Source organism: Lissotriton helveticus, chromosome 12 (assembly GCF_964261635.1).
Source record: "Lissotriton helveticus chromosome 12, aLisHel1.1, whole genome shotgun sequence".
NCBI lineage: Eukaryota > Metazoa > Chordata > Amphibia > Caudata > Salamandridae > Lissotriton > Lissotriton helveticus.
This window is the reverse complement of record NC_136073.1, coordinates 763130771-763144468: the sequence shown is the minus strand read 5'-3', so window position 1 is coordinate 763144468 and position 13698 is coordinate 763130771. Positions and strand designations below refer to the sequence as shown.

At 41.4% G+C, this 13698-nt stretch overlaps 1 protein-coding gene across 1 annotated transcript in view; it reads left to right on the top strand.

Annotated features, from left to right (window-relative positions):
* LOC144798739 (uncharacterized) overlaps positions 1-10088 on the top strand; it is a 45694-nt gene extending 35606 nt beyond the window's left edge. The window contains exon 3 of the mRNA XM_078669762.1: positions 1773-10088. Within this exon, the coding sequence (XP_078525888.1) occupies positions 1773-9416 (7644 nt within the window). The 3' untranslated portion in view covers positions 9417-10088. The remainder of the gene's footprint in view (positions 1-1772) is intronic.
* Positions 10089-13698: the final 3610 nt, after the last annotated feature.

The following is a 13698-nucleotide window of genomic DNA, read 5'->3' as shown; positions in this document are numbered from 1 at the left end:
CACTGCACCACTTCCTCTCCACTCCCATGATACTTGTCAGGGAGCTCTTTCCTTTGTCCCAGATGGTGATTGATTAAAACAGCTCATTATTCATTACAGGCAAAACCGATCCCTTACCAATGCTTGTTTTTCAAGGGCAGGCAGTGGTCCGTGGGACCACTGCCTGCTCTTAAAAATGCAATTTCGCTACCAAATACAAAAGGGAAGGAGTCCCCTGGGGACCCCTCTCCGTTCGCGACCACCAATTTGAAAGTGGAGGTAACTGCAATTGTTTTGCAACAGCATTTGGGGTCACAAAACAATAATACCTCCCCCTGAGACTCGCTATTAGGAATGGACACCCTTGGTACGGCCCTTACTAATAGCTACTCACCAACCCTATTTTGTGAGTCTGTAATTGGTTACTGACTCGCAAAATAGGGTTTGTACATGCTGCAACCATTTTAGCTGTGGCAAACGGCCTGATTTTGTGTCTGTGTCATACATCTGGTTCCTTATTCTCTGCCATGGACAAATCTGCTGATGGGACTGTCACATATCTTCACCACTAGTACTCCTGGAAACCTGTGCCTAGTGCAGCTTTCCGGGGTACTCTTGGGAATGTGTGAATTCCAGAAAGTATAAAAAGTACATGTAGGTGGCGATGTCTAACCGTACTTTCCCTACCATCATTGTGAATGAGGCCCACTGAGATTGTAAGTTAAAATGCGAGGACCGATATGGCTTCCCTTTCAAAGGGCACTTTGCGAATTAGCAGGGAGTCATGGGCCTGAAGGGGGGGCAGCAGGATAGCTCTTCATTTCCAGTATAACCCCTGAGTCAATTGGTTAGGTTAGGTTAGGAGTTCTTCTTTGACTGCGTACATCATATCATTGGAACATCTAGGTTATAAGGATCATGGGATCAAAGATTTAATGATATGTAGAATAACTGCCTGTCATCTTGCCAAAAGGTTAGTATAGAAGAGTGGGCAAGATTATATGTTATTCCCTTTTACGTAGGCCCCTGAGCATATCTCTTTGGCATCAATTATACAGGTGCACTTGATAAATATTGTTAGTTGGTAGCATTACCTTGAGATGCCATTATTTCAGAATGCTCCTGAGGATAAAGAAGGTCTCTATGGAGTGCACATCAGCCATATTATGTAGTAACACTTTCCTAAGTGTGGGACCTTTGAATAAGTAACTTATAGCAGATCATGTCATTTTGATAATCCCCAGAGAGCACTTGTGTGATAGTACCTTCCTGGCATTAATTCTATGAGTACAACCTCCACAAGCTTTACCCCCTACGATTGATGAATGAAACTGATTAACTAACAATGTTGGGAGAGGTGAGGACCACAGGACAGTTTCTAGGTGTTTAAGTCATGTAGAGAGTATATAGAAATGAAGACAGTTTGTTTGTAAGATAGTCCTCATATAGGATTCTATGACTGACAAGCCACAAATTGTAAAGCAAAATGTAAAAACTAGATATGCATCTACAAAACATACAGTATAAAAATTAATTATGGCACCAAACAGAAGATAGACAGAATGTATTATGATGTGTTTTACTAAATTGTTAGTGAAAAATAACCTATAACTATCCCCCAAAACATGCTTAGTAGAACATGTATTCTTACATAAGTTCCTTTTTCCAATGCCTTCTTCAAAATGTGTCTGTACATTAGCTATTACAATTCGATTACCGAGGTGTAAAGAACATTTCAGAAAATATGCAAAATAAAAGAAGGCAATCTAACAAAGATGTGATTTTTTTTACAGGATTCAGAAAATCCACAGACTATTGCAAAAATAATGAAAGCATTGGATGAAAATGATGATGGAGAAGTCGATTTCAAAGAGTTCATGGCTCTGCTGTTCAAAGTCGCCTTGGCGTACTATGAGGCAGTGCAGGCAGAACAACCACAAGGAGCACAAAAGCAGAAAAAAGAAGAGAAACAATACTCAGCGGAATCAGAGAAATCTCAAAAGGAAGATCTAACTAAAGTACATGAAAAAAAACCTGCGAAAGAAGACCCATCGCAAAAAAAGGAGGAGTTAAATGTGAAACAAACCGCACCACAAGAGCAAACATGTCTATCAAAAAAAAAGGATGAAGATAAACAGAGAGCTCTGATCTCCAAAACAGGCTCATTGCAAAAACAGACTCCTCTTGAAAAGGAACAGGAATCTCTGGCATTGGAGTCTCCTTGGAAGCAAGAGTTGCCTAAACAAGGAGAACCAATAAAGCAGTTAGAAAAGGGTGTGCCAAAGACACAAAAGGAAGAATCACTCCCAGAACTCAAAGAACAGTGTTCATCCCCCGAGCATAAACAAAAGCTACCAACAAAAATGGAAACCTCTAAAAAGTCAGATGAACCAAAGCAAGTTCCATCCAAAAAACATGATGATTCAACCCACAAGCAAGCATCATTCATTACCAAAAAGGATGAAATATCAAAAAAGGATGAGGTACAGTTGAAGCAAGAGCAAGTTACACTAAAAACCCAGGAACCTTTAAAACAGGACCCTTCTCAAAAAGAGCATGAGTCATTGCTGGAAGGCCAACCAAAACACGATGCATCGCAAAAGCTAACAGATCTGCCACACAAGGAGAAAAAGGTTCCCCCAAAAGAAAACTTTACAGACGATGTGTCCACCAAACAAGATTTACCAAAAAAGGATCTTACTCAAAAACCTGAGTTGCCAGGTGAGAAAAAAGACCTTCTTCAGAAAGGACTACAGAAACAAGATTCCACAAAGACCCAAGAGGTACAGAAAAAACAAAAAGATCTATTGGAACAGCAAGCACCTTGCCTAAAGGAAGATCCCTTGCAGAAGCAGCAAGTACTTTCACAAAAACAAGATCCATCCCAAACAACTGAATGTAAAGGCCTAGCAAAGGTGCAGGAAGCATTAAAACAACAGACATCTCAAAAGCAAAATGTTTTATCCGAGAAGGAAAATTCATCACAAAGCCTACAAGATAAACTGCAAATACAAGATCAAGAAAAGCACAAACCTTCCCAAAAGAAACAAGATGCACTCAAAAAGGACGATTCAATAAAGCTAGAGCAAAAAGATGATAAATCACTAAAGCAACAAGATTCAATACAAGCAGACAACAAGTTAAATAAAATAGAACAATTGGCACAAGGTCCTTTTGAAAAGTATGATTCGGCACAGTGGCAGCCATTATCTCTCCAAAGTGATCCTGTTTCCTCTTGTAAGCAAAAAGAGCCATCACCATCACAGGAGAAACCACAAAAACAAAAAACAGAACCTGAGAAACAATCAGAGTCAACCACTGAAAAGGGCAATGATTGGAAATCCCATGGTTTACAATCAAAACAAGGTGCACATGAAACAGCAACAGCACCTGAGCATTCATTACAAAAGCAAGATATTTTGCAGAAACAATTAGCATCACAAAAAGATCAGACAAAAAATCAAGCACTTTTAACAAAAACAGACGTATCAGAAAATGTGGCAAGCCAAAAAAAAATGGCAGAAATGTCACAGAAACAGCATGCTTTACCCCCAAAGAAAGGTTCTTCTGAGAAACTAGATGTATCAGAGAAAAAAGAACCTGCTAAAAAGGAGGACGAACTTAAAACACAAGGTCCAACTACAGTGCAAAAAAATGTAAGTCAAATGCAAGACTCCACAAAACAATTAAATCCATCACTAGAAGACAACCAATCACCAAAAGCAGGTTCATTACCTAAACAAGATCTGCATGATGTGCATGGCACTTCCCTGAAACAAGACAATAAACCAAAAAAACAAGATCCATCAGTAAAACAACATTCACCAGAGAAGGTTCCATCACCAAAAGTACTGCCAACTGAAAAACAACAAGACAAACATCATGTATTGCCAGATCCATTACAAAAGAGAGAGCAGTGGCAGAAAGCAGACCTTTCACAAAACAAGGACCTAAACCCACAAGAGTTCTCTCATAAACAAGATTTTCCAAAAGACAAAGAAACATTGCCTGCACAGAAAGGAGTACATAAAAAGCAAGGGTCTCTAAAGAAACATCGATCATCAGAAAAAGAAGACCCATCCACTAAACAGAAAGACCAGTCAGGAAAGAATGAGCCCTCACAGAAACATGAATTGTTGCAAACAAAGGAGCTGGGTCAAAAGCCTGAAGACCTATCAAAGTCCTTACACAGCCCAGACCAAAAGGCAGATCTACCGCAAAAGAAGGATTTACAACAGAAAACAGAAAGAAGTGATCTTTTCACAAAACAGGATCCATCAGAAAAACAAGATGCATCTCACAAACCTCAAGACTCATCCCCAAAACAACTGCCAGACAAAAAACTAGATACATTACTGAAGGTTCAGCCGTCTATAATAATGCCTCATACAGAATTAGAAAAACAAAATCAAACACCGAAGGATGACATACTTAAAACACAAGATTTATCTAAAAAACAAGGGCAACCTATCAAAATACAAGACCAAACAACAACAAAAGAAACACAAAAGCATACATTGGAACGTTCAACCTCAAAAGATGAACCCATCCAATTAGCAACTCCAATGCAAAAACAAGATCAATCCAGAAAGGCAGACCCACATCATACACCAAAGGAAACAAATAAGAAAGATGAGCTGCTAAAACAGGACACTGCCCAAAAGTTGGATCGATTACAAAATAAACCCTCATCCCCAAAACAAAAAGATTTTTGGGGGGAGAATTTTCTGAAAACTCAACAAGAACCCACTAAAATACAAGATGTATTAGAAAAGCAACAAGAGAAGTCATCTGCAGAAAAACATGTCCCCGAGGCACAACCATATCTTTCCATGAAACAAGATATACCAAACCCATATGGTATGTTCCAAAAACAGGACCCACAAGAGAAGAATCAAGACTCACTGAAGAAACAAGACACATTTCAAAAAGACGATCCAAATAAAAATCAAATTCCTGCAGAAAAGAAAGATTTGTCAAAAGAAGTATTGAAAGAAAGTCAATCTAAAAATACAGGTCCAGAAAAATGTCAGGATGTCATACCGAAATATGGACCAGGCATAGAAATAAGTCAATTTGAACAAGATCTATCTAAAAAGCAAGCTACGTCAGAAAAACAACTACCTTTATCCTCCGATCAATCCATCTCACGAAAAGAAGAGCAAATTAAAAATGAAAATGCAGTGAAGCATGGGTCTACACAAAAGCATGGTCTGTCTCAAAAACATGAAGCTGGACTTAAGCAGGAGTCAATCAATAAGCAAGACCCACTGTTGCCAGATCTCTCACAAAAAGATGATCTGCTGAAGAAAGTAACACAAGACCAGAAAATAGACTTCCCCCTGAAGCAGCAAGACCCATCTTCAAAACAAGAGGTATTCCCAAAAATGGATATGTCCTCAAAAAAAGAAGAAACGACTCAAAAACCATGTGATACATTGCACAAGTCAGGCAGCAAGCAAGAAGGTAAGGAAGATGATCTAACAAAACAATGTTTTTCTTTCCGTCAACCCTCTCCTCCACCTCCTTATCAGCAAGTTATGGCCTCTAAGGAGGATTCAACTAAAAAACAAGTTGAGTCAAAGAAATATGATTTGCCTGGGAGAAAAGGTGAATTATCTGAAATTCAAGAACCCTCAAAACAAGACAATGAGAAAAAACGTGATTTACAACAAAAGCAACAAGATCTATTACAAAAACAAGACTCAAACAAACAAGAAGTAGGAAAACAATCTTCTTTAGAAATAAAGAAGGAGCCAACAAGTCCACTTGCTTCCACACAAGTGGTATCTCCTAAACAAGACCCAATCAAGAAAAGGAAATCTTTCAAGAAAGCTCAGTCTGAAGATTATTCCCTATTTCAACGGCACGATACCATACAAAAGCAAGAACCATTAAAAGAAGATCTTTCGCCTGATCACGGTAATGCACCAAAAATAGACACATCTTTCAAGAACTTGGACCTCTCTAAAAAAGATGAAAAAGCAAAAGGAAACATATTAGAAACACTAGACCAACCTAAAAAAGTAGATTCAGTTGAAAAAAATGCAAACCAAAAGCAAGAGCAATCTCAGAAGGAGGATGAGTCCCAAAAAGGACAATTAAAACAAGGCCCAATTCAAACAACAAATTTGCAAGATGTATCTTCTGAAAAGCAAGATACAGTGAAACAAGATTCCTCACAAAAATTTGACCTATTTGAGAAACAGGATGTAACGAAAAGTGTGTTACAAAAAGATCAATCACGAAATCAGGGTCCATGGAAAGAGGATCCAAGTCAAAAGACTCCACAGAGAGAAAGCCCACATCCAAAACAAGACAAACATGAACAAGTTAAAATTGAAGATCTAGCTAAACAAGACACATTTAAAAAACAAGATCTAGTGAAAGATGACTCTGGCCAGAAGAAGGATTCAGGTAAAAAAACAGATCCATTTTGGAAAAAAGATCCTATAACAGAAGATTCATCTAAAAACAAAGAACCAGTTCAGAAATGGGATCAAGCTAACATAAAGGATCCTGTAAAGCAAGAAATACATACAAAATTAGATTCAAAGGAAAAGGATCTGAACAGTAAACCAGATGAAAAGAAACAAGGCCCAGACCAAAGTTCCGCTAAAGGAAAAGAAAATCAATCTAAAGAAATCGATAAAATGGAAAAAGATGTTTCACAGAAGCAAAGCTTTTCTCAAAAGCAAGATGCTCATGTAAAATCACAGCCATCTCAAACAAAGCATCCAGAAAAACAAGACCCATCACAGAAGTTAGAGTTAAGTACACAAGAACTGGCAAAAGAAGATCTATCTAAAAAGAAAAACCCACTCTCAGATCAGCATCAAACAAAAGATACACTGAAACAAGATCCATCTCAAATTAAAGATACACAGAAACAAGAGTTATCTCAAAAACAAGATAACTTAGAAAAGGAGCATTCTCAAACACATGATCTGGGAAAAGAAGACCCACATAAAAGAAATGATCAAATGAAGCAAGAGGCATCTCAAAAACAAACGATATCCCAAAAACAATCTACAGCCCCAAAACAGGGAGAAATTAAGCAAGAGACTTCTAAAAAAACAAATCAAATTAAACATGTTGTTCCTGAAAAACAAGATTCAACTACTGAATCGACAATTAAAAAAGAAGTGTCTGTGACACAGGACTCTGCAAAAATATCTGACTCAGCAAAAAAAGACTCTATTCAAATTAAGGATTCAGCTCAAATTCAAGATCCATTAACACATGACACTTCACCCAAGAAAGATGAAGCTAAAACACAACCTAAAAAGAAACCAGAGTCACCTATAAAACATGATCAAAAGCATGATCCATTCAAAACAGATTCATCACCAAAAAAGGAGCCACTACAACAAGATGCATCTAAAGAAAAAGATCAACACAAACAAGATTCATCTGAAAAGCCACATAATTTAAAACAAGATAAATCTCAAAAAGATCTAAAAGGTGACTCTGATCAAAAACATGATCAGAAACAAGATCGCTATGAACCACAATATCAATTAAAACAGGATTCATCTGAAAAACAAGATCCACTGAAACAAGATCCTTTACAGAAAAAAGATGAAATGAAACAACATCCATTGAAAAAGCAAGAACTTTTGAAGACAAGCTCCCAACAGACAAAAGATGATCTAAAACAAGGTCCATCAGAAGTAAAAGATGGAACAGAAAAAGGTGTGTCTCGAAAACATGATCTAGTGCAAGAAGATCCATCTCAAAAACACCTGCTAAAGCAAGATCAGTCTGTAAAACAAGAACCACTGACAAAAGATTCACTAAAAATAAAAGAGCCACTGAATCAAGATCCACTTCAGAAACAAAATGACAATCGGAAGCAGCAAGATGAAATAAAAAAACAGGATTCAATTGAAAAACCCGATCCATCCCAAAAAACTAGCATGACTTTTGATAAAGATCTTCAAAAGTCAGCTGCATTACTAAAACAAGATCCATCTAAGAAACAGCCAGACCCTTCCAAACAACCACAGGATGTATCAAAAATATTGCAGGATGCAGTCCAAAAGCAAAACACACAGCTCAAAGAATATCCATCCAAAACACAAGATGCCTCTGAACAAACACTGCAGAAAACATCATATGGGTATAAGGAAGGTTCATTTCCCAAACACGGCCAATCGCATGACTTTGGTGATACAAAGCAAATGCACCAGGAAAAGCCAGAACAGTCATATGGTTGGCGGTTGGAGCTTCTATACCCACCAGTAGATCCTGAAGGTAAACCAAAAGAACTTGATTCATCTCAAGCAAAAATGCACAAAACTATACCAGCCATGCATGAGAAGTCGCTCAATCCACCAACATATGAAGCAGAAATATCTAAACAATTTACACATCAGATTATCGGGCCCCAGCAAAATGATCAACCATTATATTCACTCTCACAGCAGCAAGTTCCATTGCCACAGCAAATACCATCCCCAAAATACCCTTTATCACCAGAACCAAAAGAACATCATCAAGAATTGCTAGGGAATCAACAGTCTTTAAATAAACTTGCACACCAAAACCCTTTAAACCAGCATGATACAGCAAAGCCACATTTACCTACATCTCCACATCTTGTGCTGCCCCAACAGCCACAACCACCCTTACCCTACCTTGGGCCACCTCAACACAAGCAACCACCATCTCCACACACAGGTTTACCACAACAGAAACAACCACCATCATCGCTGCTTGGGCCAACCCAAACAAAAGAAGCAGCTTCAGCAAATCATGGACTTGGACAAGTGAACAAGCCATCAATCATACATCCTGAGTCACCTCAGCAAAAGCAACCACCATCTCCAATTGTTGAGCCAGCCCAGGCCAATAAAATGCCATCTCAAAAGCTAGGCCTAGCCAAACAAACAGAAACATCATCTCTAAGTCTAGGGTCAACCCAAACAAAGGAAGCATCAATTTCAACTAGTGGATCAGCCCAACCTGCACAAACAGCATCTTCAGATCTTGCCCTCGCCCAACCAAAAGAAACACCATATCCAACTGCTGGGCCAGTCCAGTTGAAGGAAACATCAACATCAAGCCTTGTATCGGCACGACCTGTAGAAACACCACCGTCAACTCTTGGCCTAGCCCCACCAAAAGAAATGGCATCTTTAAACCTTGGGTCAGATCATCCTAACGAATCAGCATCTAAAGATCTTGGAAAATCCCAACCTAAGGAGCCACCAACTTCTCTAAATCTTGGGTTTAGCCAACCAAAGGAAACACTACCTTCAAATATTGTGCTGGTCCCATCAGTCGAAGCCACATCCCAAAATCCTGGGTCAACTTTGGCATGTGAACAGAAGCAAGCATCACCTCTGCAACCCCCTAAGTCACCACAAAGTCAGAATTTGCCCCAGCAACAGCAGGAAAAATCAAAGCTTTTTAGATGGCCATGGCAGTCATAAAATATATCCCACTGGGAAACAAAATGGGACAGCAGAGCAGGACTAACCAAAACCAATGGAATGGAACTTCAGTGATACTATAAATACACCAGTTGCTAATCACAATTATTATGCCAAGGTTTTAATCTGTCAATGTTAAATATTGCTATATACACATGCATAGAAAATATGTTATTGGTATTGAACATGTTATGTCTGTTTTATTTTTCACGATTAATTAAGAAGAGGAGTCTAGATCTCCACAAGATACGTTACATTTTGTATTATTGTGTACATTCTTTTCATTGCCAAGAAGATAATATCTCCGTCCCCTTTTAAGGAGCTTGAAGTTTAGGCATGCCAGGGTGGCATTCTTGTATTTACAGCTGTTGCCAAATGATTTTACCTTATGACCAGTGACAAGCTTTTTGCGGGCGGCCTATAGATCTAGACTTTCTAGACCTGATTGAATTTTGCTCGGTTTGTGCCTATGTAGTACGTTTTATATCTATAGTATGTACAGTTTATGAACCTGTGACGGTTTTCTTGATTTACTCTTCACTTTTTTACGGGTTGTGTAATAGTCTTTTCTATTATCTTAACTTATGTTGTGTCTTTTGAATGACTTTTGAATGTATGATTGTATCTTTTATGGTGGCATTTGCTTCCGAATAAAGAAAGAATTATTAAGAAGTGGACTCAACAATATATGAAAAATTCAACAATGTATGAGGTTTGTAGTGTATACTGCCAGATCAGCGGTTATAATGCTTTGGTCTTATTTTTGAAATGAATGTTTTGTAGCATCACTACAAAGGCAAAAACCCTCTGAGAAAATAAAATACTCCCAGAACATGTGTTCTACAACCCTCAGGTGACAGCTGCAAATGTTTCAAGTGGAAATGTGTGCTTTTTTGGACACAGAACCTTGCAGTCTGAATCACAAAAGACTGCCAGAGAGAATGAAGTGAAGTTCATGGATCTGTGCATGAATGAATCTAAACACAAACTTTTCGATGAATAACAGAGGGAATGTGCTAGGGTAGGACAAAGATCTACTAAAAAGTTGCCAATATTAAAACTAATTGAAAAGTTTAGCATCCCTGGGGCAGAGCACTGGTGCAAAGAAAGTAGGAGCTCAAAGTACGGGAGGAACAAATATGGTAATATTTGCTTATAGGGAGGACAATTTGTGGGAGAACGTCTCTAAAAAAACCTTTACATGAGGTGTGCTTTTATCCAATAGCAGGGTGTAGTAATACATAGGAATTAGATTTCGTGCTTAAAAACATAAACTTCTCCCATAAGAATAACAGAAATCATTTGGGCTATGCTATGTGTTTAATCATTTTGCTGCACACTGACTCTTGGTTGTTCCGAATTCTTGGGACGGAGGCGAGGGCGAGGCTGGCGGATCAGAGCTGGCGGGTGGGTGTGTAGAAAGTGAGGCGGCTGTTGAGGTACTTCGGGCCCAAGTCGTGGAGAGCCTTGTGTGCGTGGGTGAGGAGTCTGAACGTGATCCTCTTGTTGACGGGTAGCCAGTGCAGGTCTTTCAGGTGGGCGGAGATGTGGCTGGGGCGCGGGATGTCCAGGATGAGTCGTGCTGAGGCGTTCTGGATGCGCTGGAGTCTTTTCTGGAGTTTGCCTGTGGTTCCAGCATAGAGGGTGTTCCCATAGTCCAGACGGCTGGTGACAAGGGCCTAGGTGACCGTCTTCCTGGTTTCGATGGGGATCCATCGGAAGATCTTTCGGAGCATGCGCAGGGTGTTGAAGCAGGAAGATGAGACTGCGTTCACTTGCTTGGTCATCGTGAAGGTTGGAGCCCAGGATGACGCCCAGGTTGCGTGCATGGTCCGTTGGTTTGGGTGCGTTGCCCAGGGCAGCCGGTCACCAGGAGTCGTCCCAGGCGGAGGGCGATGATCCTAGGATGAGGACTTCCGTTTTGTCTGAGTTCAGTTTCAGGCGGCTGTTCTTCATCCACTCGGCGACGTCTTTCATCCCTTCATGCAGGCTGGTTCTGGTGGTGACGGGGTCGTTGGTGAGGGAGAGGATCAGCTGGGTGTCGTCGGCGTAGGAGATGATGTTGAGGTTGTGTTTGCATACGATGGCTGCGAGAGGGCCCATGTAGACGTTAAAGAGGGCTGGGCTGAGTGATGATCCTTGTGGTACGCCGCAGATGACTTCGGTGGCCTCGGATCTGAACGGGGGGAGGCAGACTCTCTGGGTTCTTCCGGCGAGGAACGAGGTGATCCACTCCAGTGCCTTCTCTTGGACTCCGATGTTGCTGAGGCGCTGCACTAGGGTGCGGTGGCAGACAGTGTCGAACGCTGCAGAGAGGTCCAGGAGGATGAGGGCCGCTGTTTCCCCGTTGTCGCGCAGGGATCTGATGTCGTCTGTGGCTGCGATGAGGGCGGTCTCGGTGCTGTGGTTGGCTCAGAAACCGGACTGCGAGGGGTCGAGGGATCCGTTCGTCTCGAGGAAGGCGGCAAGCTGTCTGTTGACGGTCTTCTCAATGACTTTGGCGGGAAAGGGGAGGAGCGAGAAGGGGCGGTAGTTCTTGAGGTCGGTGGAGTCTGCTGTTGGTTTCTTCAGGAGGGCTCTGAGCTCAGCGTGCTTCCAGATCTCCGGGAAGGTGGCGGTGTTGAAGGAGGTGTTGATGATGTCCCGGAGTTGGGGTGCGATGATGGAGTCGGCCTTGTTGAAGACGTGGTGGGGGCAGGGGTCGGTTGGTGATGTGGAAGGACACATTGCAGGAGTTGTGTCTGTTTTCAGACACACCCCAGCAAGGCGTCACTTTTGCGTGACATATACGTCAGTAATACTGACATATGTCATTCCTTGCAACATGATGCGTCGTACATTAAATACAGAGAATCCATTGTGTCGCAATGAGGGCGCAGTGAAAAATGTTGCATCGCTGTTTCACCCCAGCGATGCAACAGTTTTCATAAATGAGGCCCTCAGATTCTTAACATGCACTGCTGTGCGCCCCCTCTGAAGCCTTTGCTGTGCCTGACGGGGCCCGTCTGGTCCACTAGACTCACCTTGTGTAACCAAATGCAGTGAATAAGGATGCTCAGTGCATCACAGCCCCTTGTTCCTCCAGTCTCTTTTTCAGAAAAGATATTTAGGCACTTACAAAGCGGCAGAATAATGGACTGGTTAGTAGACGTGCTATTCTCATTGACAACTAGGGAGGCACAGTTTGCACACGGACTGGTTTGCGATTGCGATTGGGAATGCAATTTGTGATATGACGTGTATCGTAAAACAACCTGGCTTATGTCAGAGGGGCGTAATGCAAGCCCATGCAGAACAGGGGGTCCTTAACCCTTCAGGGGGGCCCATTCAGCCCAAGTTTGAATAAATATTTGTAAGATAGGGGAGGCCCAGGGGCCACCATCGCATTCTGCATGGGGCCCATCATTTTGTGTTAAACCACTGCCTCATGAAAATTATTTAGGGAGGGCGCAATTTGCGACGCCCGCTGTGATTGGCGTTTTTAAAGCAGCCGATGTCCGTTAAAGAGACATGTGCTTCCTTAAATAATGCTTCTCATTAGGGGATACATCAGCAGTCGTAAGCCGCGGTCTTGTGGATCACTGCCTGATCGTTTTCCACCCCAACTTGGGGGACCCTAACTGATCAATTTGTAGGAGCACAACCGCACTGACTAACCATTGATGTATTCATTTCAAATCCCACGTCGGAGGAGAATGCCTATTTCATGTTCCCTCCTGTTTGCGATTTTTAATAGATCCCAAAAGCTCTTTTACAAGACGTGCAAAGGACCTGGATACCTTTTAAATAGGTATTTTGCAGTCATAAACTTGGGGGCAGATTTACAAGCCCCTTGCGCCACTTTTGTGTCACTTTTCCCATGTTAAAAGTGACGCAAAAGTGGCACAAGGGGTTTGTAAATCTACCCCTTGGTGTCTTTGTGAATCACAGGCTTTGCGACCACAAAACATCAGCTTAGGTAAGGTCCTCTGTGCTTTATATAAGCCATGTACCTCGATAGAGGGCTGACATACTTTAAGAGATGAGCTTCTTTTAGTCTAAATCTGGGTGCTCGATCCATCTCATGCTGTAAGGCTTCTGCGCAAAACACGGGAAACTGTAGTGCTGGGTATGTATTAGCCTGTTGCTCTTCTGGGTACTAACACACATATCCCTGTGTATGTCATGTGATCCCAGCAAGGGATGGCTGCCCCCCACTCCCTGCAAGATGTAAAGATGCACTGCGTGACCTGACTGAATCTTGAATAAGTGAACACCCCTGAACACCCCTGAAAGACACCTG